Here is a 27341-nt window from a genome sequence, read left to right on the forward strand (position 1 = left end):
GTTATTTTGCCTCAAAATAACAAAACAAACTACACACACATTGGATATAATTCGGACTTTATTGAGATGTTTGTTTGTTACATAAGCATCATATTGGAATGCTTAACTTGGTGTACAATAAACTACAAAAGCTGAGATGCTGGGACATTATCGTCAATGAGATAAATATTGCAAGTAACGCATAGGCCAAAGCATAAGGAAAATACAATACCATGTTAAGTATAAATTCATGTGTATCTTAAAAGAGCAATACAGTGTCATTATTCAAGTAAAAATAATTTCATACATTTTTCTTGTTCTTGAGACTATAAATAAATATCTCATTCCATTCTATGGTTTGGAAGATGTCTATAGAAAACACATTGGAGAGAGGCCAGGCTTTGAGCAAACCAGAATGAAACTTAATTTATCAAGAGAAAGGCAAAAAAAATTTTTTGTCTGAAACAACTGATAATTACCTTTAAAATAATCAACAAAATCTACAATTATCTACAGGTTTATCAGAGAAAATAAGTGCCATCATAATTTCTCTTCGTTCATGGCTTTCCTGACGTTTCATGACCATGGCCACAATCATTTGCTGGGCAGCCATTTTGCAAACAGCTATTTTTCCAAAGACCACATTTTGAGCTTTTTCAATACGTCACTTAAAAGTAGAAATACTCCTTATTTTACACATGGAAAGTCCACCAATCACAACTGTGCTTATTAAAGCCCAGCTGTAACTAGACTATCTCTACCAATAAATACTTAGTCACATGTTTTGTCATGTTTGCGCTCCTAAAAAAAAAAAACACACAAGCACTCCTTTATATATCTGTCCAACACTTAAATAGATTCATATTTACATTTTCACCAGGGACGACTCCTATGACACGGAGGGAATTCTATTACACTGGCCCAGGTTGAACCGGGCAATGGCCCATCACGTCACCGGGTGAAATAGCAGGGATGCAGGAGCGCCCTTCTCAAATCAAACAGTAATCTGAGCCACTCGGTCATGTCAACAAGGCAGCATGGTGTATCGTCCAGAAACATAACCTATTTTCCATAAAATAAAATGTTTGAATTGTCAAACTAGTTTTAATTGAGAAGGCAGATTGCTTTTGATAAAAATAAAATAAAAAAAACTATCACTTTAGCATGTGAAAACAGAATCCTACTCATCTTTCCACATGCTTAATTACGTCACTTTTGTTTTGAGCTGACTTCGCCAGCGACCAGAGTGGGGCACTGGCTCACACCCAGGAGGCAGCCCGATTCTAAAATAAATACAAATCACTTTTCACCCAGTTCCAACTCCTCCCACCGGGGTAACCTGGGCCAGATTAACAAACCTGAAAGACGAGGTAGAGAAATCTGTGCTGTCAATCAACCAATCACATCCATGACACACTAACAACAGTGATGTGACCTGTACAAAAACGTAACGAATCATTGGTCTCTATCGTTCTATTCCCTCATCATGACTCCATGTTACCAAGTTATGACACATCAACTTATAAAACGGTCCCAGTTCCCACACAACCTTGATCCACCGCTTTCTGAACATGTGACTACACACATAGAAGACTGGGGTGTATTCATTAGTCACACACATTTTCCATTTAGAGTAAAACGGTTTCCGTTTCAAAACGCTTACTCTAAACGAACTATTTTTGCAACGAAAATGAGAGTTTCTATTGGACAAATTCAGGTAGGCCCCTTCCCCGTTTTGTTCCATTTGGTTCCTAGTGAACACACCCCTGGACACAACTCCACAATAAGGCTGTGACGCAATACTGTAAAAACCCTCCTTCCTCCCTTCCTTTGTGGACACTGAAAGTAAAATGACTGGGCCATAACATAAGGAGAGGAGATAAGGAAAAACAGGATGTTCAGTTAAAACGGTTAGATTTCAGCCAAATAACTGTTGGCTTTAAAAGCAGCAGCCTGAACACATCAAACAGCCTTCAGACCTCCACTGCAGCAACACATGAATAGATGTAGATGGAAGGCACAGGATATCAGGCCTAACCCACTGCACTTTCACAATCTAAACACTGTGTAACACCCCAAGCAATTTACCAACTACAACTTATATAGGGATTCTATTACGACCGAATCTGCTCATAGAACAAAACCAGGGTAAACTATAACAAATTCACCACAAGTGGAAAATACATTACTGTGGGTGCAGCCCACTACTTTACGGCACATCAATAGTCAATGTGATACATTTCTAAACCTACATACAGGAACAACCAATGTTGTGGTCCTCTATTGTACGGTTTACCTAGACGACAACGCTGCGTGAACAGTTCAGTGTACTGCATATCTTACCATGGAAACCACAAGAGCTCTAACCGTTGACAAACTAGACTAGAGCAATGTGAGACACAGACAATAGGCCTGTAGTGTACTAGGAAATAGCATAGTGAATAGGTCACATGACCCCCCCCCCTTACAAAGAGAGAGAGAAGAGTTCTACTGAGATTACATTCCTCAAATATAAGACGGCCCCTTTAATTCACCTGTACTTCAACGGCGGGAACACTGGTGTACTATCACATCTGTCGGATTATTCTAGGTCTCCAGTCAACAGGGAGCTTTTCAAAGCACCATGCTTCTACATCTGCATTGCTTGCTGTTTGGGGTTTTAGGCTGGGTTTCTGTACAGCACTTTGTGATATCAGCTGATGTAAAAAGGGCTTTATAAATACATTTGATTGATTGATTATGGAGAGGATTTCTAGAATGAGCTTATTGTTCTCACTCTAGAACTTCCATATTGTTCACACTCTAGAACTTCCATATTGTTCACACTCTAGAACGTGGACAGCTCCTCCTCTTCACAGAGCAGAGGTTCTACTTCAGGAACGTTCATCTTCTTGCTGGTTATAGTGGAGCGGTTCTTCCTGTAGATGACGAACTGGGCGGTGACCTCGGAGAGTTAAGGCTCATTCACAAACACACCACAACAAGTCAACAAAATCCCAACACTTAAACAACAGAGACAAAAATAACACCTTCCCTTCTTTATCCTTATCCCTTTTTTAGTGAAATTATGATCTCTGAGAAAAAGGATACAAAGAAGTCTAGAAGGAGGACTCCCAGGCTGCCGATGAGCCAGGCCAGATGTTTGAGAATGAAGGTCTGTTTGGAACCGGCCAGAGCTGGTAGAACCACAATGACACTGAGGCCGTAGGTCCCGTTGCCCATCATGGCCAGGGCAAACAGCATGTACGACGTGCCCTCTGTAGACTGCCGCTTAAACTGGAGACAGACAGGGAGATGTTACCGTCTACACCTCAAAACCAACAGAGAAAAGATTTTAGGCTTAAGATCTTCAAAACACGTCACGTAGTTAATTATTCAACCCAATTCTATTGCTTCATTTTACCCACTTTTTATTTTATTAAGTTCCAAAATAATATTCATTCCTAATGTGTGTGTACTGTGCTCTCCCCCTTAGAACATCCCTAGGAATTGTTATCACATTGGGAGTGACAGTGAGTTCTCAGCAGGAGACACCAGTCCAGATGCTGTGACATCACTCAGCACAAAACACCATCGTCTCTCAGACCTGGTTCTCATTTTAAAACTTAAACAACAGCACGTGTTCCTGCCTTTCTTCCCCGCCTCATGTCCCCTAACCCTGCCACATCTTACCCCACCTCCCCTCCATAAATCACCCATAGACTGTCACTCACATTTTTGTAGAGCTGCGGAAAACGAGAGGAGAGGTAGAATATGGAGGCCAGGTATCCACAGGCATAACCAGAGATCTCCACGCTGTTAGAGGCACTCTGAAGAGAGAGTCAGAGAGAGAGAGAGTCAGAGACAAAGAGAGAGACAGAGAGAGACAGAGTCAAGGAGAGAGTCAGAGAGAGACAGAGTCAAAGAGAGAGTCAGAGAGAGAGAAAGAGAGAGACAGAGACAGAGACAAAGACAAAGAGAGACAAAGAAAGAGACAGAGTGAGAGAGACAGACAAAGAGAGAGTCAGAGAGAGAGAGAGAGAGAGAGAGTCAGAGACAAAGAGAGAGTCAGAGACAAAGAGAGAGTCAGAGACAAAGAGAGAGAGAGAGAGAGAGTCAGAGACAAAGAGAGAGTCAGAGACAAAGAGAGAGTCAGAGACAAAGAGAGAGTCAGAGACAAAGAGAGAGACAGAGAAAGAGAGAGACAGAGAAAGAGAGAGACAGAAAGAGAGAAACAGAGACAAAGAGAGTCAAAGAGAGAGTTAGAGACAAAGAGAGTCAGAGTCAGAGAGAGTCAGAGAGAGTCAGAGAGAGAGACAGAGAGACAGAGAGAGAGACAAAGAGAGAGACAAAGAGAGAGAGACAGAGACAAAGAGAGTCAAAGAGTGTCAAAGAGAGAGAGAGAGACAGAGAGAGAGACAGAGAGAGAGACAGAGAGAGAGACAGAGAGAGAGACAGAGAGAGAGACAGAGAGAGAGACAAAGAGAGACAAAGAGAGTCAAAGAGAGTCAGAGAGAGTCAGAGACAGAGAGAGACAGACAAAGAGAGAGTCAGAGAGTTCAGAGTCTCTCTCTAACACGTCACCTGAGTGTTGGCAGAGGTGTTGTTGTCAGTGATGAACTTGGGGAGAATCAGGAGGGCCACAGTGGAAGCCCCGCACCACAGGAAACACAACCACTTCAATGTGGGGCGCTCTGGGGGAAGAGACACACACATGGGTCACACACAGTGTTGCTGCCCCTCCTGGTTTTGTAGAGGTGACCTGTTTCAGACACACCTGTGAGATACCTGAGCTATGGAGAAAGTAGGGAAGGGCTTGAACAGGTGTGGCAAGATCTCCCTCTATCTGTCCCTCAAATCAGTCACTCTGTCTTTATTGACAGATACACACCCACAACACCCACACACAGTTAAGTAATCCAATATGTCTTCCTTTTGTGTTCCAGCCCTCGGCTGCAAACTGGACAAACAAAGGAGCTTTACAAGGTGAGAACCTGTCAGTCATCAACTTTTAGTGGGAACTAGCAATTTCACTTGAAAACACACACACAGTCATGTCATACACATTAGGCATGGATAACTGGGCATAGCTGTTAGCATTATCAATAGAGAATACATTTAGCATATTAGTGAGTACACAGACTGGATGGAAATATGAACCCACAGCACACTAACTACAATGCAAGGAACATCGCTGATTCTCACACAACCATGGTATTCTATTGGATTTCCATATTGGGCGGACAGTGTAATATCATGATCCCTCTGGCCTTACTTTTAGATGAGTTGTTCTTGATCTTGTAGTAGAGGAACTGGGAGATGAGCAGGAGATCAGTGAAGATGTAGAACACTACTGTCACAATCTGAGAGAGAAAAATAGAGAGAGAGAGAAAGAGAGAGAGAGAAAGAGAGAGAGAAAGAGAGAAAGCGAGAAAGAGAGAGAGAGAAAGAGAAAGAGAGAGAAAGAGAGAGAAAGCGAGAAAGAGAGAGAGAAAAAGAGAGAGCGAGAGAAAAAAAAAGAGCGAGAGAGAGAGAGAGAAGCAACATTTCAATTGGCTATATTAAAACTGTTTAATTTGATCCTGAGTGTAGGTTATTTCCCTGACATCTGGAATCAAGGACTCATAACCCCAATCTTTAAGAACGGAGACAAATTTCACCCTAACAATTACAGAGGCATTTGTGTGAACAGTAACCTGGGGAAGGTTTTCTGTAGTATCATCAATGTAAGAGTTCTAAACTTCCTTAATAAGCACAATGTCTTGAGTAAAAGCCAAATTGGATTTATACCAAAACATCGCACAACTGATCCTATTTACACCCTACACACCCTGATAGATAAACATGTCCACCAAAATAATACCAAAATATACGCTTGCTTTATCGACTTAAAAAAAGCATTTGATTCTATTTGGCATACAGGACTGTTCTACAAAGTTATTGAAAGTGGTGTAGGGGGTAAAACATATGACAGAATTAAATCAATGTATACTGGCAATACGTGCAGCATTAAAATTGGTAAGAAAAGAACAGAATTCTTTAACCAGGGGCGGGGCCTTCGCCAGGGTTGCAATCTGAGCCCTGCACTCTTCAATATTTACATTAACGAATTGGCCACTATTCTAGAAAAATCCTCAGCCCCTGGTGTTAGTCTCCACAGTTCAGAAGTTAAATGCCTACTCTTCACAGATGACCTATGCCTGCTGTCACCCACAGCACCTGGCCTACAGCAGAGCCTGGACCTGCTAGAGCAGTACTGCCAGACTGGGCACTGGCAGTAAACCCCAAAAACACTAAAATAATGATTTTCCAGAGAAGATCCAGATCTCAGGGAATTAGACCAAAGTTCTCAATTGGTACAAAATATAGAGTACTGTACACACTACAATTACTTAGGTTTAAAAATAAGCTCAACTGGACACCTTAATGAGGCAGTGAATGAACTGAGAGAGAAAGCACGCAGGGCATTCTACGCCATTAAAAAGGAAATTCAAATTGAAATACCTATTAAAATGTGGCTAAAACGAATTGAATATGTCATTGAACCAATTGCACTTTATGGCAGCGAGGTGTGGGGTCCACTTGCAAAACAAGATTTCATCAAATGGGACAAACACCGCGTTGAAACCCTGCATGCAGAGTTCTGTAAGATTCTCCTACATGCCCAGAGGAAAACTACAACAATGCATGTAGGGCAGAATTAGGCCAATATCCACTAATAATAAAAACTCAAAAAAGAGAAATTAAGTTTTGGAAACATCTCAAATACAGTGACCCCCTCTCATATCATTACCAAGCCCTGCAATGCCAAGAGCTGAGCAAAGAAAAGAGTTCCCTCATCCAGCTGGTCCTGGGGCTGAGTTCACAAACCTGTTCTACTAACACACTGAAGCCTCAGGACCCTCATCCAGCTGGTCCTGGGGCTGAGTTCACAAACCTGTTCTACTAACACACTGAAGCCTCAGGACCAGAACATCCAATCAATCATAATAAACCAAATTACAACACAGTCAAAACAAAACTACATTGCTTATTGGGAAACACAAGCACAAACACAAAGCGAAATGCAGTGCTATCTGGCCCTAAATCGTCAGTACACCGTGGCTAAATATTTGACCATGGTTACTGATCAAAACCTTAGAAAAACCTTGACAAAGTACAGGCTCAGTGAGCACAGCCTTGCCATTGAGAAGGGTAGACACAGGAAAACCTGGCTCCCTGTAGAGGAAAGGCTGTGCAACCACTGCACAACAGCAGAACCTGAGACAGAGCTTCTTATTGGTATTGTTGAATGTATGGTTATTTTGTTGTTACTGTTGTCCCGTTGACAATTTTGATTGTCTTTTTACTATATTACTATATATCTATATTGTAAATATTGTATTGTAAATATCCAAAATAAGCTTTGGCAATATGTACATTGTTATGTCATGCGAATAAAGCGAATTGAATTGGGGGGGGGGAGAGAAAGAGAGAGAGAGAGAGAGAGAAAGAGAGAGAGAGAGAGAGAGAGAGAGAGAGAGAGAGAGAGAGAGAGAGAGAGAGAGAGAGAGAGAGAGAGAGAGAGAGAGAGAGAGAGAGAGAGATATGATGTGACGACAGGGGCACCCTCTGCAGGTAGGCATAGGTAAGGGAAAGGAAAACATGCTATACAATGTACCTGACTAACTCCATTCACAAACCAGATTAAACAAAATGCTGAATGCTTTAAAAATATGCTTCAATGCAGCTGTGATACAGTGCATCGGAGCATGTCTGGGCAGAGAGTGCTATGGCAATGCCTCTGCCCATATTCATACTTTGCATACAATAGCAAGTTGAAGTTGTGCCTGTTGATAGATACCTGGATGGGCAGCTGGCTGGTCAGGACGCAGCCTATTAGACTGCTGAGGTCCCCACTGAAGAGGAAGAGCAGGAAGCCAAAAGACATGGCCTCCTCCACTTTACCATTGCGATAAGCCTCGTAGACTTGCCTGGGGGGGGGGGGGGGGGGGGGGGGAAGAGAGAGAACAACAGATACAATGGAGGGAGAGAGAATGGAAAGAAAAGGAGAGACTGGTGTGACGTAAACAGATACTGAGATTAGATGTCTCTCAGAACCTGATAAACTGGCTTTGCAGGGCCACAGACTTTCTCGTTACTATGGTAATAAATCATTAATGGGCTATTTGATATTTTATGGGCTCCCAAGTGGCGCAGTGGTCTAAGGCACTGCATCTCAGTGCTTGAGGCGTCACTACAGATTCCAGGCTGTATCACAACCAGCCGTGTTTGGGAGTCCCATAGGGCTGCGCACAATTGGCCCAGCGTCGTCCGGCTTTGGCCGGTGTAGGTCATCATTGTAAATAAGAATTTGATCTTAACTGACTTGCCTAGTTAAATAAAGGTTACATTTTAAATGGTAAAATCTGTCAGGAGTATCATCATAACACCAAATGCCAGATACATTTGAGACCGCAGCTGTTGATCACAACATCTGTGATCAGCTATCTTCGTTTGTATTATAAATACTTTTCCGTTAGAGAACGCATTCCTAACGCAGTGGTGAACGACTTACGGTAGAGTAGACAGCAGGAAACAAAACATTGAGATCAACCCGATGACTACGCTCCAGTATTCCCACACATTGTCCACGCATTCCTCGAACAGGTAGAGGATCCAGGGCGTTCCGTTAGCGCACAGTGGCCGACCCAGCACCGGGGAAGTCAGGTTAGCGGCCACGTCTGCAGTCCTCCCCGGGAAGCGGGGCATGGGGCGACTATGTCCGTCCCACCGCCTCCGTGGAACAATCCGAGCGCGAGGATGTGAAAGTGTTCGTTTGTTGACACCAAACACTGACCGCCCTCGAGCCCACCACACCCAGGCTACCGGTTGGCAAACGAGCGTGCGGCGATGTCATTTGATGAGTCTGCAAGACAATATACGCATGGTCATTGATAGAATTACGAATTGGCTGGGGAAATTTGGAAGAGTGGTGTTGGGTTGGGGAAAGAAATACAATTCATTGTTACTGTACTTTTGGTTTCAGCAACAACATGCACGCACCAGACAACTCTGATACAATGTTGATACTTTCTCCATTTAAGAAAACATTTGCATATTGGTAATAACCTTCTGTTGGAGTCTCATAGGTCTACAATGCTGCAATTTGATCGTCTATAGACCAGAAGCTATTCATTGATGTGGCTATCGCTTCTCATCAAATTAATGTTGGTCTGTCGGCCTCCCAAAAATAAAGACAATGGTTGGCAAAGCTATAACAGGCACAGACCAACCAATGGTATCAACAAATCAAATGAAGCTCATAAACTCTCACCGGATGCGTTGATTTCTCGACCTTCGTGTTACTGTGCGACGGCTCTCCATCTCAACTCGGCTGCCGTTATGTTTTGATTGAGCGATATATTCCGCTAGGCTATTTAATTTCCCACAATTATATTATATTGTAAACGATCAATTATTGTAGCTCACTCCTGTCCTCCGGAATGGCATCAAATGAAATTGTTTCACTTCCGCATTTTCTGGAGAAAGCGCAGACCTGAGAACCACAAGGATAAGGACGTAGCACCATCTGCTGGGGATTATGCAGTGTGTGATAAATCTAGTAAAAAATAATTGTATTATTTTGTCACATGCATGGAATAAAACTGGCGTAGACTTCAGCGTGAAATGTTCCCTTACGAGCCCTTCAACAATGCAGAGTTTAAAATAAAATAGTAACACAAGTACCAGATCAATGTGGAGCTATATACAGGGAATACCAGATCAACGTGGAGCTATATACAGGGAGTACCAGTACCAGATCAATGTGGAGCTATATACAGGGAGTACCAGTACCAGATCAATGTGGAGCTGTATACAGGGAGTACCAGTACCAGATCAATGTGGAGCTATATACAGGGAGTACCAGTACCAGATCAATGTGGAGCTATATACAGGGAATACCAGATCAATGTGGAGCTATATACAGGGAGTACCAGTACCAGATCAATGTGGAGCTATATACAGGGAGTACCAGTACCAGATCAATGTGGAGCTATATACAGGGAATACCAGATCAATGTGGAGCTATATACAGGGAATACCAGATCAATGTGGAGCTATATACAGGAAGTACCAGTACCAGATCAATGTGGAGCTATATACAGGAAGTGTCAGTACCAGATCAATGTTGAGCTATATACAGGAAGTACCAGTACCAGATCAATGTTGAGCTATATACAGGAAGTACCAGTACCAGATCAATGTGGAGCTATATACAGGGAGTACCAGTACCAGATCAATGTGGAGCTATATACAGGGAGTACCAGCACCAGATCAATGTGGAGCTATATACAGGGAGTACCAGTACCAGATCAATGTGGAGCTATATACAGGGAGTACCAGTACCAGATCAATGTGAGAGCTATATACAGGGACCAGTACCAGATCAATGTGGAGCTATATACAGGAAGTACCAGCACCAGATCAATGTGGAGCTATATACAGGGAGTACCAGATCAATGTGGAGCTATATACAGGGAGTACCAGTACCAGATCACTGTGGAGCTATATACAGGGAGTACCAGATCAATGTGGAGCTATATACAGGAAGTACCAGTACCAGATCAATGTTGAGCTATATACAGGAAGTACCAGTACCAGATCAATGTGGAGCTATATACAGGGAGTACCAGCACCAGATCAATGTGGAGCTATATACAGGGAGTACCAGTACCAGATCAATGTGGAGCTATATACAGGGAGTACCAGATCAATGTGGAGCTATATACAGGGAGTACCAGCACCAGATCAATGTGGAGCTATATACAGGGAGTACCAGCACCAGATCAATGTGGAGCTATATACAGGGAGTACCAGCACCAGATCAATGTGGAGCTATATACAGGGAGTACCAGTACCAGATCAATGTGGAGCTATATACAGGAAGTACCAGTACCAGATCAATGTGGAGCTATATACAGGAAGTACCAGTACCAGATCAATGTGGAGCTATATACAGGGAGTACCAGCACCAGATCAATGTGGAGCTATATACAGGGAGTACCAGTACCAGATCAATGTGGAGCTATATACAGGGAGTACCAGATCAATGTGGAGCTATATACAGGGAGTACCAGCACCAGATCAATGTGGAGCTATATACAGGGAGTACCAGCACCAGATCAATGTGGAGCTATATACAGGGAGTACCAGCACCAGATCAATGTGGAGCTATATACAGGGAGTACCAGTACCAGATTAATGTGGAGCTATATACAGGGAGTACCAGTACCAGATCAATGTGGAGCTATATACAGGGAGTACCAGATCAATGTGGAGCTATATACAGGGAGTACCAGTACAAGATCAATGTGGAGCTATATACAGGGAGTACCAGTACCAGATCAATGTGGAGCTATATACAGGGAGTACCAGATCAATGTGGAGCTATATACAGGGAGTACCAGTACCAGATCAATGTGGAGCTATATACAGGGAGTACCAGTACCAGATCAATGTGGAGCTATATACAGGGAGTACCAGCACCAGATCAATGTGGAGCTATATACAGAGAGTACCAGTACCAGATCAATGTGGAGCTATATACAGGAAGTACCAGTACCAGATCAATGTGGAGCTATATACAGGAAGTACCAGTACCAGATCAATGTGGAGCTATATACAGGGAGTACCAGTACCAGATTAATGTGGAGCTATATACAGGGAGTACCAGTACCAGATCAATGTGGAGCTATATACAGGGAGTACCAGCACCAGATCAATGTGGAGCTATATACAGGAAGTACCAGTACCAGATCAATGTGGAGCTATATACAGGGAGTACCAGTACCAGATTAATGTGGAGCTATATACAGAGAATACCAGATCAATGTGGAGCTATATACAGGGAGTACCAGTACCAGATTAATGTGGAGCTATATACAGAGAATACCAGATCAATGTGGAGCTATATACAGGGAGTACCAGCACCAGATCAATGTGGAGCTATATACAGAGAATACCAGATCAATGTGGAGCTGTATACAGGGAGTACCAGTACCAGATTAATGTGGAGCTATATACAGGGAGTACCAGCACCAGATTAATGTGGAGCTATATACAGGGAGTACCAGTACCAGATCAATGTGGAGCTATATACAGGAAGTACCAGTACCAGATCAATGTGGAGCTATATACAGGGAGTACCAGATCAATGTGGAGCTGTATACAGGGAGTACCAGTACCAGATCAATGTGGAGCTATATACAGGGAGTACCAGTACCAGATCAATGTGGAGCTATATACAGGGAGTACCAGTACCAGATCAATGTGGAGCTGTATACAGGAAGTACCAGATCAATGTGGAGCTATATACAGGGAATACCAGTACCAGATCAATGTGGAGCTGTATACAGGGAGTACCAGTACCAGATCAATGTGGAGCTATATACAGGGAGCACCAGTACCAGATCAATGTGGAGCTATATACAGGGAGTACCAGCACCAGATTAATGTGGAGCTATATACAGGGAGTACCAGTACCAGATCAATGTGGAGCTATATACAGGGAGTACCAGTACCAGATCAATGTGGAGCTGTATACAGGAAGTACCAGATCAATGTGGAGCTATATACAGGGAGTACCAGTACCAGATCAATGTGGAGCTATATACAGGGAGTACCAGTACCAGATCAATGTGGAGCTATATACAGGGAGTACCAGCACCAGATCAATGTGGAACTATATACAGGGAGTACCAGATCAATGTGGAGCTATATACAGGGAGTACCAGTACCAGATCAATGTGGAGCTATATACAGGGAGTACCAGTACCAGATCACTGTGGAGCTATATACAGGAAGTACCAGTACCAGATTAATGTGGAGCTATATACAGGGAGTACCAGTACCAGATCAATGTGGAGCTATATACAGAGAGTACCAGTACCAGATCAATATGCAGAGGTATGAGGTATTTGAGGTAGATACGTACATGAAGGAAGGGTAAAGTGACTAGGCATCAGGATAGATAATAATAAGGTATTTGAGGTAGATATGAACATGAAGGCAGGGTAAAGTGACTAGGCATCAGGATAGATAATAATAAGGTATTTGAGGTAGATATGCACACGAGGCAGTGTAAAGTGACAAGGCATCAGGAAAAAAGCAAAACATGAAATGCTGTATATAGCCTGTCTGTTTACTGTTGTTTTTATTTCTTTACCTACCTATTGTTCACCTAATACCTTTTTTGCACTATTGGTTAGAGCCTGTAAGTCAGCATTTCACTGTAAGGTCGACACCTGTTGTATTCGGCGCACGTGACAAATAAACTTTGATTTGGTTCGATTTGATAGATTATAATACGAGTAAAATAAAGAACAGAGCAGCAGCAAATGATCAGTGTGTGTAATGTGTGTGTAATGTGTGTGTAATGTGTGTGTAATGTGTGTGTAATGTGTATGTAATGTGTGTGTAATGTGTGTGTGTAATGTGTATGTAATGTGTGTGTAATGTGTGTGTAATGTGTATGTAATGTGTGTGTAATGTGTGTGTAATGTGTGTGTAATGTGTATGTAATGTGTGTGTAATGTGTGTGTGTAATGTGTGTGTGTAATGTGTGTGTAATGTGTGTGTAATGTGTGTGTAATGTGTGTGTGTAATGTGTATGTAATGTGTGTGTAATGTGTATGTAATGTGTGTGTAATGTGTATGTAATGTGTGTGTAATGTGTGTGTAATATGTGTGTAATGTGTATGTAATGTGTGTGTAATGTGTATGTAATGTGTCTGTAATGTGTGTGTAATGTGTGTGTAATGTGTGTGTAAGGTGTGTGTAATGTGTATGTAATGTGTGTGTAAGTGTGTGTGTAATGTGTGTGTAATGTGTGTGTGTAATGTGTATGTAATGTGTGTGTAATGTGTGTGTAATGTGTATGTAATGTGTGTGTAATGTGTGTGTAATATGTGTGTAATGTGTATGTAATGTGTGTGTAATGTGTGTGTGTAATGTGTGTGTAATGTGTGTGTAATGTGTGTGTAATGTGTGTGTGTAATGTGTATGTAATGTGTGTGTAATGTGTGTGTGTAATGTGTGTGTAATGTGTGTGTAATGTGTATGTAATGTGTGTGTAATGTGTGTGTGTAATGTGTATGTAATGTGTGTGTAATGTGTGTGTAATGTGTATGTAATGTGTGTGTAATGTGTGTGTAATGTGTGTGTAATGTGTATGTAATGTGTGTGTAAGGGTGTGTAGGGTGTGTAAGGGTGTGTGTGTGTAAGGGTGTGTGTGTAGGGGATGTGTATGTAAGGGTGTGTGTGTAAGGTGTGTAGGGTGTAAGGTGTGTGCTGTAATGTGTGTGTAATGTGTGTGTGTAATGTGTGTGTAATGTGTGTGTAATGTGTGTGTAATGTGTATGTAATGTGTGTGTAATGTGTGTGTAATGTGTATGTAATGTGTGTGTAATGTGTGTGTAATGTGTGTGTAATGTGTGTGTGTAATGTGTGTGTGTAATGTGTATGTAATGTGTGTGTAATGTGTGTGTAATGTGTATGTAATGTGTGTGTAATGTGTGTGTAATGTGTGTGTAATGTGTATGTAATGTGTGTGTAATGTGTGTGTGTAATGTGTGTGTGTAATGTGTGTGTAATGTGTGTGTAATGTGTGTGTGTAATGTGTATGTAATGTGTGTAATGTGTGTGTAATGTGTGTGTAATGTGTGTGTAATGTGTATGTAATGTGTGTGTAATGTGTGTGTGTAATGTGTATGTAATGTGTGTGTAATGTGTGTGTAATGTGTGTGTAATGTGTGTGTAATGTGTATGTAATGTGTGTGTAATGTGTGTGTAATGTGTCTGTAATGTGTATGTAATGTGTGTGTAATGTGTGTGTGTAATGTGTGTGTGTAATGTGTGTGTAATGTGTGTGTGTAATGTGTGTAATGTGTGTGTAATGTGTGTGTACTGTGTGTGTGTAATGTGTATGTAATGTGTGTGTAATGTGTATGTAATGTGTATGTAATGTGTGTGTAATGTGTATGTAATGTGTGTGTAATGTGTGTGTAATGTGTATGTAATGTGTGTGTAATATGTGTGTAATGTGTATGTAATGTGTGTGTAATGTGTGTGTAATGTGTATGTAATGTGTGTGTAATGTGTATGTAATGTGTGTGTAATGTGTATGTAAGTGTGTGTAATATGTGTGTAATATGTGTGTAATGTGTGTGTAATGTGTGTGTAATGTGTATGTAATGTGTATGTAATGTGTGTGTAATGTGTGTGTAATGTGTATGTAATGTGTGTGTAATGTGTGTGTGTAATGTGTATGTAATGTGTGTAATGTGTGTGTAATGTGTGTGTAATGTGTGTGTAATGTGTATGTAATGTGTGTGTTATGTGTGTGTGTAATGTGTATGTAATGTGTGTGTAATGTGTGTGTAATGTGTGTGTAATGTGTGTGTAATGTGTATGTAATGTGTGTGTAATGTGTGTGTAATGTGTGTGTGTAATGTGTGTGTGTAATGTGTGTGTAATGTGTGTGTGTAATGTGTGTGTAATGTGTGTGTAATGTGTGTGTAATGTGTGTGTAATGTGATGTAATGTGTGTGTAATGTGTGTGTAATGTGTGTGTAATGTGTATGTAATGTGTGTGTAATGTGTATGTAATGTGTATGTAATGTGTGTGTAATGTGTATGTAATGTGTGTGTAATGTGTGTGTAATGTGTATGTAATGTGTGTGTAATGTGTGTGTAATGTGTATGTAATGTGTGTGTAATGTGTATGTAATGTGTGTGTAATGTGTGTGTAATGTGTGTGTAATGTGTATGTAATGTGTGTGTAATGTGTGTGTAATGTGTGTGTAATGTGTGTGTAATGTGTATGTAATGTGTGTTTGTGTTGGGTCGGTCTGCATGTGTGTGTTAAGGGCGGCAGGTACCCAGAGTGTAGGAGCGTTGGGCCAGTAACCGAAAGGTTGCTGGATCGAATCCCCGAGCTGACAAGTAAAAAATCTGTCGTTCTGCCCCTGAGCAAGGCAGTTAACCCACTGTTCCCCGTGCGCCGATGACGTGGATGTCGATTAAGGCAGCCCTCCGCACCTCTCTGATTCAGAGGGGTTGGGCCTGACTGGTGGAGTGCTGCAGCGATGGTAGTCCTTCTGGAAGGTTCTCCCATCTCCACAGAGGAATTCTGGAGCTCTGTCAGAGTGACCATCGGGTTCTCGGTCACCTCCCTGACCACGGCTCTCTAATTCTGTGTGATTAGTTTAGGTATTTAGTAAATAAATAATTAATCACACAGAATTACATATACACAGAATACAAATGATGTCATACAGAAAACGTCCTGGTGGACGGAACCTGTATGAAAGCTGGTTACACAAAGGAAAGGGGGTTGGGCTTCAATGAAAGAGTGGGAAGATTTAGGAACAAAGAAACAGCAGCTATGCTATCGTAAATACATTATCTTATGCATTAGTAAATTACCGCCCATTTGGAAAAGGAAAATGCTATAAATATTTACTCTGAGCTGCGCTTCGGTAGATTGGTCGTAGATGCTGGCCGGGTTGGCCAACAGATCTTCCTGTCCTCGGAAGAATGTCTCTGGTGGTAAATTGGATACGTGGTGGTATCTTCGTCCGTCTGTTAGACTGGATCCGTCGTCCGTCCTTTCCTAGCCCCCGTCTACAGCGGCCGCTGCTAACTCAACAGCTAGGAAGTATCACTTCTGTAGTGAATAAGCTCAAAGTTCATACCATTCGCAACCAAAGCTCACGCCGAGGTTGGCTTAGTTCTGTACTTGACGTGTGTCCTTCTAACGTAGAGGCTGCAGACCTCACGTACTGGAACAACGTGGTTATCTTTTCGTCAAAGGCTTATATAGTGGAGAGGGGGAGGGAGGTGTTTCATCGTTTATAACCCCTCCTCTTCACAGGGGTGGGCCACTGATCAAGCAGGGCACTTTCCTTATGAAAACCCAAATCTCTCATTTGGAAGCTAAAATTACATTTAATCTCCTAACAAACAATTTCAATATCAAACATTTCAATTGCATAACAATTCCATGTTACTCTGATAACTAGAGGGCGTATACTTTCTCAGATACAGTTTATGTCGTCCTGTCATCAGTCATAATGTCTCAGATGACAACCGAACTGACATACATACTCATTACGTTCCCAAGCATATTTCCAACTGGTTTTATTACCAAAATATGGTTCCCTTTCCCCATTTGTTTGATGTTCCCAGACTCTCTATATTTAACACAGGCTATTCAAGTCCTTCAGTAGGGTCAGAGAGGGGAAGGGAGAATGGTATTTATGGGGGGGGTCATAAACCTTACCCAAAGGCCAACGTCATGACAGAATGATGGAGGCCACTGTGTTCTTGGGGACCTTCAATGCTGCAGACATGTTTTGGTACCCTTCCCCAGATCTGTGCCTCGACAGAATCCTGTCTCTTTGCTCTACGGACAATTCCTCCAACCTCATAGCTTGGTTTGTGCTCTGACATGCACTGTCAACTGTGGGACTTTATATAGACAGGCGTGTGCCTTTCCAAATCACATCCAATCAGATTAATTTACCACAGGTGGACCCCAATAAAGTTGTATAAACATCTCAAGGATCATCAATGGAAACAGCTCAATTTAAAGTCTCATAGCAAAGGGTCTGAATACTTTTTATTTGTAATGTGAGGATCCAAGGGCCCATGCCAAATCTTTTCAGCCTCCTGAGGTGGAAGAGGCGCTGCCTTGCCCTCTTCACGACTGGGTGGGTGTTTGTGGACCATGTTAGGTCTTCAGTGATGTGGACGCCAAGGAACTTGAAGCACTCGACCAGCTCCACAGCAGCACCGTCGATGTGGATGGGGGTCTGCTCTCCCCTCTTTCTCCTATAGTCAACGATCAGCTACTTGGTCTTAGTGATGTTGAGGGAGAGGTTATTCTCCTGGCACCAAACTGCTAAGTCTCTGACCTTCTCGCTGTAGGCTGGCTCATCGGTGTTGGTGATCAAACCTACCACCGCTGTGTCGTCAGCAAACTTTATGATGTTGTTGGAGTCGTGCATGGCCACACAGTCGTGGATGAACAGGGAGTACAGGAGGGGACTAAGCACACACCCCTGAGGGGCCCCCGTGTTGAGGGTCATCGTGGCCGAGGTGTTGTTGTCTACCCTCACCACCTGGGGCCGGCCCGTCAGGAAGTCCAGGATCCAGTTGCAGAGGGAGGAGTTCAGTCCCAGGGTCCCTAGCTTAATGATGTGCTTGGAAGGCACTATGGTGTTGAACGCTGAGCTGTAGTCTATAACAGAATTCTCACATAGTTATTTCCCATCTTGTCCAGGCGGGAGTTGGCAGTGTGAAGTGAAATTTTGTCATCTGTGGATCTGTTGGGGCGGTAAGCGAATTGGAATTGGTCTAGGGTGTCTGCGATGATGGTGTTGATGTGTGTCATGACCAGTCTTTCAAAGCACTTCATAATTATTGATGTGAGTGCAACAGGGCGATTGTCATTTAGGCAGGTTACCTTGGAGCTCTTGGGAACAGGGACAAAGGTGGTCAGCTTGAAACATGTTGAGATTACAGACTGGGACAAGAATAGATTGAAAATGTCTGTGAAGACACTTGCCAGCTGGTCTGCGCATGCTTTGAGAACACGCCCTGGTACTGCATATGATAGTTAAGCAGCCTACAGAGAGCGAGTGTGATGTCTAGTGTGGGAGACAACTGTGTTTAGATTAGCGACTGCATCGCTTTGGTAATGAACATTCTTCTGTCTCCAGGCTTATGTTGTTATTGGGAAAATGAGCAGAAATGATAATTTCTTTGACTGGCCTATAAACTCTTGGAATATATGTGGTAACCAACCTCTCTCCGGAACCTAAAAAAATCATTGAAAATGTACAGAAGTATGTCAAGTGAGAGACAACTGTGAAAGGGTGTATTTGAGGGTGGAGAATGGTATGTGAAGGATGGTATGTGCCAGCTGGTGGAGGGAGAGAACGGGAGGAGATCTGGCACTGAGGATGGACACATCTTCCCTGTCTCTCCTCCTTCTCCTGGTGAGCAGCGATACCTCACTCACTCATGCTTCAGTACCAGTTGGTGAAGGGAGAGATGGGAAGGATGTGTTATTCTGACGCTGAGGATAGACACATCTTCCCTCGCTCCTTCCAGCAGATTGGGAAATATATACTAACCCTATCAACTAGGCTACCTGGGGCGGCAGGTAGCCTAGTGGTTAGAGCGTTGGACTAGTAACTGAAAAGGTTGCAAGATCAAATCCCCGAGCTGACAAGGTACAAATCTGTCAATCTGCCCCTGAACAAGACAGTTAACCCACTGTTCCTAGGCTGTCATTGAAAATAAGAATTTGTTCTTAACTGACTTGCCTAGTTAAATAAAGGTAAATAAATCAACATCAGGTAGAATACTCAGGAATTGTTATTGTGGGGCTTGCGCAGCAAGAGCCCCAGCTTAGATATTCAACATACTTGTTCTTCTTATTATTCAAAATTCAAAACGTCCGGAATGGTCTCACTCGAGTTGCTTGTACACAACTTCTTGATATCTGTTATACTTTTTATGTTATTAAACTTTTAGTCCGTTTTTTGACCTAAATCTACTTTCATAGCATTTCATCAAGATTCTATAGAGACATCATCACTTCCAACTGCCATTCTCTAAGTGAAATAATGCAACTTTTGACACAAATCAGCTAATTCTTACACTTTGCAACAACTTAGACAACAATTTAGAGTGTTCACATCTTCGTCGACCTCTCTGGTACTTAAATCTGGCGTTTGATCCAAAAAATTATATTCGGATAAAAAGTTACAGCAGTTTAAGTAACCTCATCAACAACATTTCTGCAACATTTCTTTGCAAACTACTGCCGTTTTGACAACTACCCCAACAAGTTAGACAATACTATTCATATCTGTTCAAAATATTCTCTACAGAACTTACGGTACAGCTGTTTTAGTAACTGCATTACCACATCTTCCCAAACAACTGCCGTTTTGACCACATAACGCAACAAGTTGGAGAAAAAAATATTCTCTGCTTTTCAAACCCGGAAACGTATTTGGAATCGTGTCTACCAATCTGTAGATATGGCCGTTTTAGTAACCCATTGCCTGCTATCTTCTAACAGCAGCTCTCTGTGTCCTTATTGAGTTTCCAAAATAGAACCGTTGCTAGGATACTCACTGACACTGAAGGACAAAATTATGAGGAGAGAGAAGAGAGTGACCACAATTACTGACCACAACACAAATATTGATCACACAACAACTGAAGCACAAAACTACAGACCACAACCACACAAATACTGACCACATCTACTGAGCAAAACAACTGACCACAACCACACAAATACTGACCACATCTACTGAGCAAAACAACTGACCACAACCACACAAATACTGACCACATCTACTGAGCAAAACAACTGACCACAACCACACAAATACTGACCACATCTACTGAGCAAAACAACTGACCACAACCACATAACAGAAACTGACCGCAAAAACACAACTGCTCACCACATCTAGTGAACACAACCACACAACTACTGACCACACATCTAGTGACCACAACCACACAACTACTGACCACACATCTACTGACCACACATCTAACTACTGACCACCCATATAACTACTGACCACACATCTAACTACTGACCACACATCTAACTACTGACCACACATCTAACTACTGACCACACAACTACTGACCACACATCTAACTACTGACCACACAACTACTGACCACATATCTAACTACTGACCACACATATAACTACTGACCACACATCTAACTACTGACCACACAACTACTGACCACACATCTAACTACTGACCACACATCTAACTACTGACCACACTTATAACTACTGACCACACAACTACTGACCACACATCTAACTACTGACCACACATCTAACTACTGACCACACAACTACTGACCACACATCTAACTACTGACCACACATCTAACTACTGACCACACAACTACTGACCACACAACTACTGACCACATATCTAACTACTGACCACACATATAACTACTGACCACACATCTAACTACTGACCACACAACTACTGACCACACAACTACTGACCACACATCTAACTACTGACCACACATATAACTACTGACCACACATCTAACTACTGACCACACAACTACTGACCACACAACTACTGAACCACACAACTACTGACCACACATCTAACTACTGACCACACATATACCTACTGACCACACATCTAACTACTGACCACACAACTACTGACCACACATCTAACTACTGACCACACATCTAACTACTGACCACACATATACCTACTGACCACACATCTAACTACTGACCACACAACTACTGACCACACATCTAACTACTGACCACACATCTAACTACTGACCATATCACACAACTACTGAACCACATACCTACTGACCACAACTTCGGACCAAATCTACTGACTATTGATGGGAATTAAAAATGATTTCAATATTTGAATAATATAATCAAAGTACAACTTTTCACTTTTTTTCACTAGCACAAACAAACTTTTATAGAGCTTTAGCAAACCCCACAACTTTACTTGTAAAGTTGCCATATAGTTAAAATTGTTATTATTAATGAATTGTTATTAATTGAATAACTGATGGTGTGCTCTGTTAAAATGTTGAAATAGAATGTTTCATTCTCTTATATGATTATATGCTTTGAAACCCACTGGTATCTCCTTGCCTCCTACTTTCACTGGAGGTCACAAATAGTTTATACAATAGCACAGATTCCCATTCCATCATGAATCCACATCAACACCATTGGGTTTCCCATGGGAAGGAGAAACAGTAATTCAATGGATAGAATCCTTACCCCTGTTAGCAGTCTACGGACAACATATGTCAGCAGTCCATGCTTTGGTTTTGTTTACCTTACCAATGTTTTCAAAATGTTCATGTTTTAGCATTTGTGGCACAAATCCAATTCAAGTCAATGTGCTTTTATGGGCTGTTTTTCTACACTTCATGTTCCCTGTTGCAATTTGTAATAATCCAGATTTGTTCATTGACTTTACCTCCAAGTGCTCTATTCTCTTTTGTTTAAATATAGCATGTGGTTAATAGAAGAGTATCTCAATGTAGTTTGGGGTGTCCAGCTGGTTTGGCTGGTTTCATGTAGCCCTATATAAGGTCAGTCTGGAAGCCTTCATCTGTCCCATCTCTGGCCCGGGGACCTAGGCTGGAACTCAGCCTTACCTTTGTGCAGTATGTGGGCCAGAACTGGGCCACAGCTTTCTAATCTGATGGTGCACAGTGTGTGGGTCAGAACTATGCTTAATCTCTTTAATCTGATGGTGCACAGTGTGTGGGTCAGAACTATGATGGAGCTCTTTAATCTGATAGTGATGCAGTATGTGGGTCAGAACTATGCTGGAGCTCTTTAATCTGATAGTGATGCAGTATGTGGGTCAGAACTATGCTGGAGCTCTTTAATCCGATAGTGATGCAGTATGTGGGTCAGAACTATGCTTAATCTCTTTAATCTGATGGTGCACAGTATGTGGGTCAGAACTATGCTGGAGCTCTTTAATCCGATAGTGGTGCAGTATGAATGCTGGCTTTGGGCTGGGGACCCAGGCATACTGGACCAGAAAAACACTTAGTATGTGGCCCACAGCTGTTGGAATTATTTTGTTATCTAGGTTAGGCTAAAGTCATATTTTTGTCTACCAGTAGTCTCAGGGGCGAAAATCTGATATCAACTTTGGAGGGGACAATTACATGACATTTTCTCAAGAGTAATTCCTGAGGGGGACACCAAAAGTAGTGCTGTAACACATAGCCTACATTGTAATATGGTAAATGTATATTGAGGAACCAAAGAAATAAGGTGTTTGCCGTACTCCTAACTACCGGTACCCAAAACTACACAACTAATCACAACAGCAATACCATTGCCTTTAACAAATCTTAGTTCAGTCACCAGTTTAAGTTGAGAGTGGGGGTATCCAATGTTGCCAAACAAAGACTCAACAAACTTACCTGAGACTCCCTGTCTCTGCCAGTCTGTCCCTGCATATCTGTCCCCAACTCTGCTGTCTGTGTGCCATCTGTTGCCTGCTCTGCCTAATGACATCATTGTGAAACATTTCCATTAGAATTTCATTTCTTTCTTATGAACATTTTATCAACTAGTCTTTGAGATATTAGGCTACTAGGGTTCTTACTATGCGTTTTGGTGTACTGAAAAATACTCTGATGTCCGTCTTTTATTTTTCTGCCATTTTTCTACCTGGCTGGCTGGCTACACCCACACACAGTGTGTAGGTTATTTACAGTAGGAGATGGGCTTCTATCATCTTATCTTTTATCATTCTATTTGGGCTTCGATCTAAAAGGTAGCTAGCAAATGTGAAACAGATTAAAATGACAAGAGTTGACAGCTGTATGAGTTCACCATTTACACAACATATGCTGCAACCTTTTGTAATTTTAATAGTTTGTTTCATATTGGCTGGCTTCCAACAATAGCTGAATTTGCAAAGCTAGCGAGCACCAATTCCGTTTCAGTGGTGTTTGCTATAATCTTTGCTACCCGGGTTAAATAAAGGTGAAATAAAATAAATAAATAAAAGTTCCCTTGCAACAATTTAGCTTTTGCAACAAGACCATTAAATATATTTAAGACAATGGTAGAAGAGAGTGTAGTTCTGTTCAGTCTGGACTCCAGTTTATCGCTAACCTTATCACAGGGACTTTGAAGCACTAACTTACATCATCTGCATGCCGATCTTGGAATAAATTGACGATAGCAAAGATTCCATCTTTGACGAGGCCACATAAATGGAATAGGTACTAGCTAGCTTAATAGTTAATATTTGCGCGCTAGCTCTGCATATTCAGCTAGTGTGTGTGCGCGATTGACTGGATTAACCTCACGTCAGTTACGTTCATTGAGTGCCTTTCAGACAGTGGATACGACCCCTCTGTTACCTTGCCAACTAAGGAACTGGCAGTGGATCAAACCATTGTGAGGCAAAGGGTGGGGGGGGTCGCAATATTTTGAAACTTAAGAACGCGCTATTAATCATATTTTTCCCAGGATGGGGGGGTCGTGTCTCCCCCGTCCCCCCGGGATTTCCGCCCCTGAGTAGTCTAAAGGCGCAGTGGCGCATCTGATTTGATTTGAGCATGTAAATCTTGGTGGGGTAACAACAACAACAAATGTGGGAGTCATGCCAGTAAAGCCACTACTGTACACAACACAACACTGAACAATACATTAATTGCACTATAACGGTAACAAACAGTGCCCACAAACTGTTAGGGCCTACGTAAAGCTGTCCCAACAGCAGGGTCCCAACAGCAGAGTCCCAACAGCAGAGTCCCAACAGCTTACCACTGCTAAATCTGGCTATCAGCCAGTTGGATGACCGTTCAAAATGTCTTTGCCAGTAGATTGTCGACTTGATTCATGATGATGACTGCTAGCTAAGATTTTGAAATTAAGATGTTGACATGATCAGTCCAATCAAAGCTACTGTACATATAACGTGATTTGACGTCATTTTATCTGTGGCCAATGACCTTGAGCCTTCTTGGAAGGGCACTTCTAATGTAACTCTATGGCAACACCCAAAGGGCTTGAATTTTCCATGTCTACCCTTACTAAGGACTTAGACTTGGTGGTGACGTAGTGTCCCCATGAGTGACAGAACAAGGTGCAACACTCCTATTTTCTGCTGGCTCGCCCCACCACCACAGAAAGCACTGAGCTGGGCTGAAACACCTGCATTTCGGAGCTGCCTTACTCAACAAAACAAAAAAGAGACCATGTTTGTATGCGGCTTTATTAACTAAATTATATATATATTTTTTTTTTACATTGTTTGCAAACTGATATGTGACACGTATTAATGCCAAAATAACATGAAAAACAGGCAAGCCCCCAAAAAACAAAAACAATTTTTTTGCTAAAAATGTAGGTCTCAAAAGAGCCCCACCTACCCTGAGTGACGGGTCGCCACTGCCTAGGGAATGCAATTTCAGCCCCTGATAACATCTCATATGTAATGGATTTATAAGCCGTTTATAAGCAAGCTTTACTATAAAATATAATCTGGTACAAATTTCCTAATTTCCATAGGAATGACTTTCCAAATTCAGCCTTTGACCCGTGCGCTGATCTTTACCACGGGATGGCGCGCTTCTCACGGTGCACCAAGACTGTGTGTGACGAAGAACTGTCCGGTGGGACAACTTGGGACCGCGCGTCAATTCTTTGCGTTTAGTCGGTTTTTAACGGATTTTAAAAGCTTCATTCTTTTCCCCCCAGAACTGACTGACGTCAACAGAATAAAGGGTGAGATATTTCACGTTTTTAACCGGGATTTGTGCTGTTGTTGTTGTTTAGTGATGTCCGGTTAAACACCATAACGTGGAAATGAGTGACATCCTCGCTATGTCGGAAAAGTTAAACGACATCGAATGTGTGTAATCAAATTGAAATTATAGAGGTCAAGAAATCACGGATAGAGGTGAATGAATGTGGAATTGTTGAATGATAATGTTATCTTCTGTAATGAAACATGCTGGTCCATACGGAGGGAAACAAGTGCATCCAGACAAGAGGCTTCGGTTTTGTTTTGTAATTAGACGATTCATTAGTATATTAGGCTATTTCAGAGAACGTCCATACAATGATTTTGTTTTAATTAGGTTATGCAATCTCGTTAAAACGTTGAAATGCAATGCGTTTGCGCGAATGATGCCACTATTGTTAGGGAACTTGAACTTCTCGTCTATTGTTTTGTTTTGCAGAAACCTTTTTATGGAAAAATGTTAGACTTAAGATTGTCATTCCGTCTTGAAATAGCTTACGGTTTAGTCACGTGTAACCTACCATTTCTATTGCATACATCTTTAAAGTGTTATTTATGCGCAATGGTGAGTTTCCATGAGTAATATTTGTACTTCTCTCTTGATCTCTCTCTCTCTCGCAAGCGCATACGTACGTGCACACACACACACACACACACACACACCTTACACACACACACACATGCCTGAGCGTCCCATGCTTACTCCTTTTTCTAGTGAGAGCTAAAGGGCTCCTTGACAAAGCTATGGAATGTAGGTGTATTACCTGACATGGTGAATGTAGGTGTATTACCTGACATGGTGAATGTAGGTGTATTACCTGACATGGTGAATGTAGGTGTATTATCTGACATGGTGAATGTAGGTGTATTACCTGACATGTAGGTGTATTATCTGACATGGTGAATGTAGGTGTATTATCTGACATGTAGGTGTATTACCTGACATGGTGAATGTAGGTGTATTACCTGACATGTAGGTGTATTACCTGACATGTAGGTGTATTATCTGACATGGTGAATGTAGGTGTATTACCTGACATGGTGAATGTAGGTGTATTACCTGACATGGTGAATGTAGGTGTATTACCTGACATGGTGAATGTAGGTGTATTACCTGACATGGTGAATGTAGGTGTATTATCTGACATGGTGAATGTAGGTGTATTACCTGACATGGTGAATGTAGGTGTATTACCTGACATGGTGAATGTAGGTGTATTACCTGACATGGTGAATGTAGGTGTATTATCTGACATGGTGAATGTAGGTGTATTACCTGACATGGTGAATGTAGGTGTATTACCTGACATGGTGAATGTAGGTGTGTTACCTGACATGGTGAATGTAGGTGTATTACCTGACATGTAGGTGTATTACCTGACATGGTGAATGTAGGTGTATTACCTGACATGTAGGTGTATTATCTGACATGGTGAATGTAGGTGTATTACCTGACATGGTGAATGTAGGTGTATTACCTGACATGGTGAATGTAGGTGTATTACCTGACATGGTGAATGTAGGTGTATTACCTGACATGGTCAATGTAGGTGTATTACCTGACATGGGGAATGTAGGTGTATTACCTGACATGTAGGTGTATTACCTGACATGGTGAATGTAGGTGTATTATCTGACATGGTGAATGTAGGTGTATTACCTGACATGGTGAATGTAGGTGTATTACCTGACATGGTGAATGTAGGTGTATTACCTGACATGGTGAATGTAGGTGTATTACCTGACATGGTGAATGTAGGTGTGTTACCTGACATGGTGAATGTAGGTGTATTATCTGACATGGTGAATGTAGGTGTATTACCTGACATGGTGAATGTAGGTGTATTACCTGACATGGTGAATGTAGGTGTATTATCTGACATGGTGAATGTAGGTGTATTACCTGACATGTAGGTGTATTACCTGACATGGTGAATGTAGGTGTGTTACCTGACATGGTGAATGTAGGTGTATTACCTGACATGTAGGTGTATT

The 27341-nt window shown here is 41.9% G+C and overlaps 2 protein-coding genes across 2 annotated transcripts in view; one reads left to right on the plus strand and one right to left on the minus strand.

The window, feature by feature from the left end:
* Window positions 1-40: 40 nt before the first annotated feature.
* On the minus strand, window positions 41-9473 carry LOC106613248 (lysosomal amino acid transporter 1 homolog). The gene is made up of 8 exons (XM_014215324.3): window positions 9275-9473; window positions 8516-8866; window positions 7802-7931; window positions 5234-5321; window positions 4543-4652; window positions 3693-3788; window positions 3070-3255; window positions 41-2923 (listed from the first exon to the last, which is right to left on the minus strand). Exons 2-8 carry the CDS (start codon window positions 8707-8709, stop codon window positions 2807-2809), a joined length of 921 nt encoding a protein of 306 aa, XP_014070799.1. The 5' UTR covers window positions 8710-8866; window positions 9275-9473; the 3' UTR covers window positions 41-2806.
* Window positions 9474-25192: 15719 nt separating this feature from the next.
* LOC106591777 (ventricular zone-expressed PH domain-containing protein) overlaps window positions 25193-27341 on the plus strand; it is a 202787-nt gene continuing 200638 nt past the window's right edge. Inside the window, exon 1 of the mRNA XM_082956467.1 lies at window positions 25193-25327. The gene's annotated coding sequence lies outside the window, so the exon portion shown is untranslated. The remainder of the gene's footprint in view (window positions 25328-27341) is intronic.

This window comes from Salmo salar, chromosome 09 (genome assembly GCF_965601325.2).
Source record: "Salmo salar chromosome 09, fSalSal1, whole genome shotgun sequence".
Classification (NCBI taxonomy): Eukaryota; Metazoa; Chordata; class Actinopteri; order Salmoniformes; family Salmonidae; genus Salmo; species Salmo salar.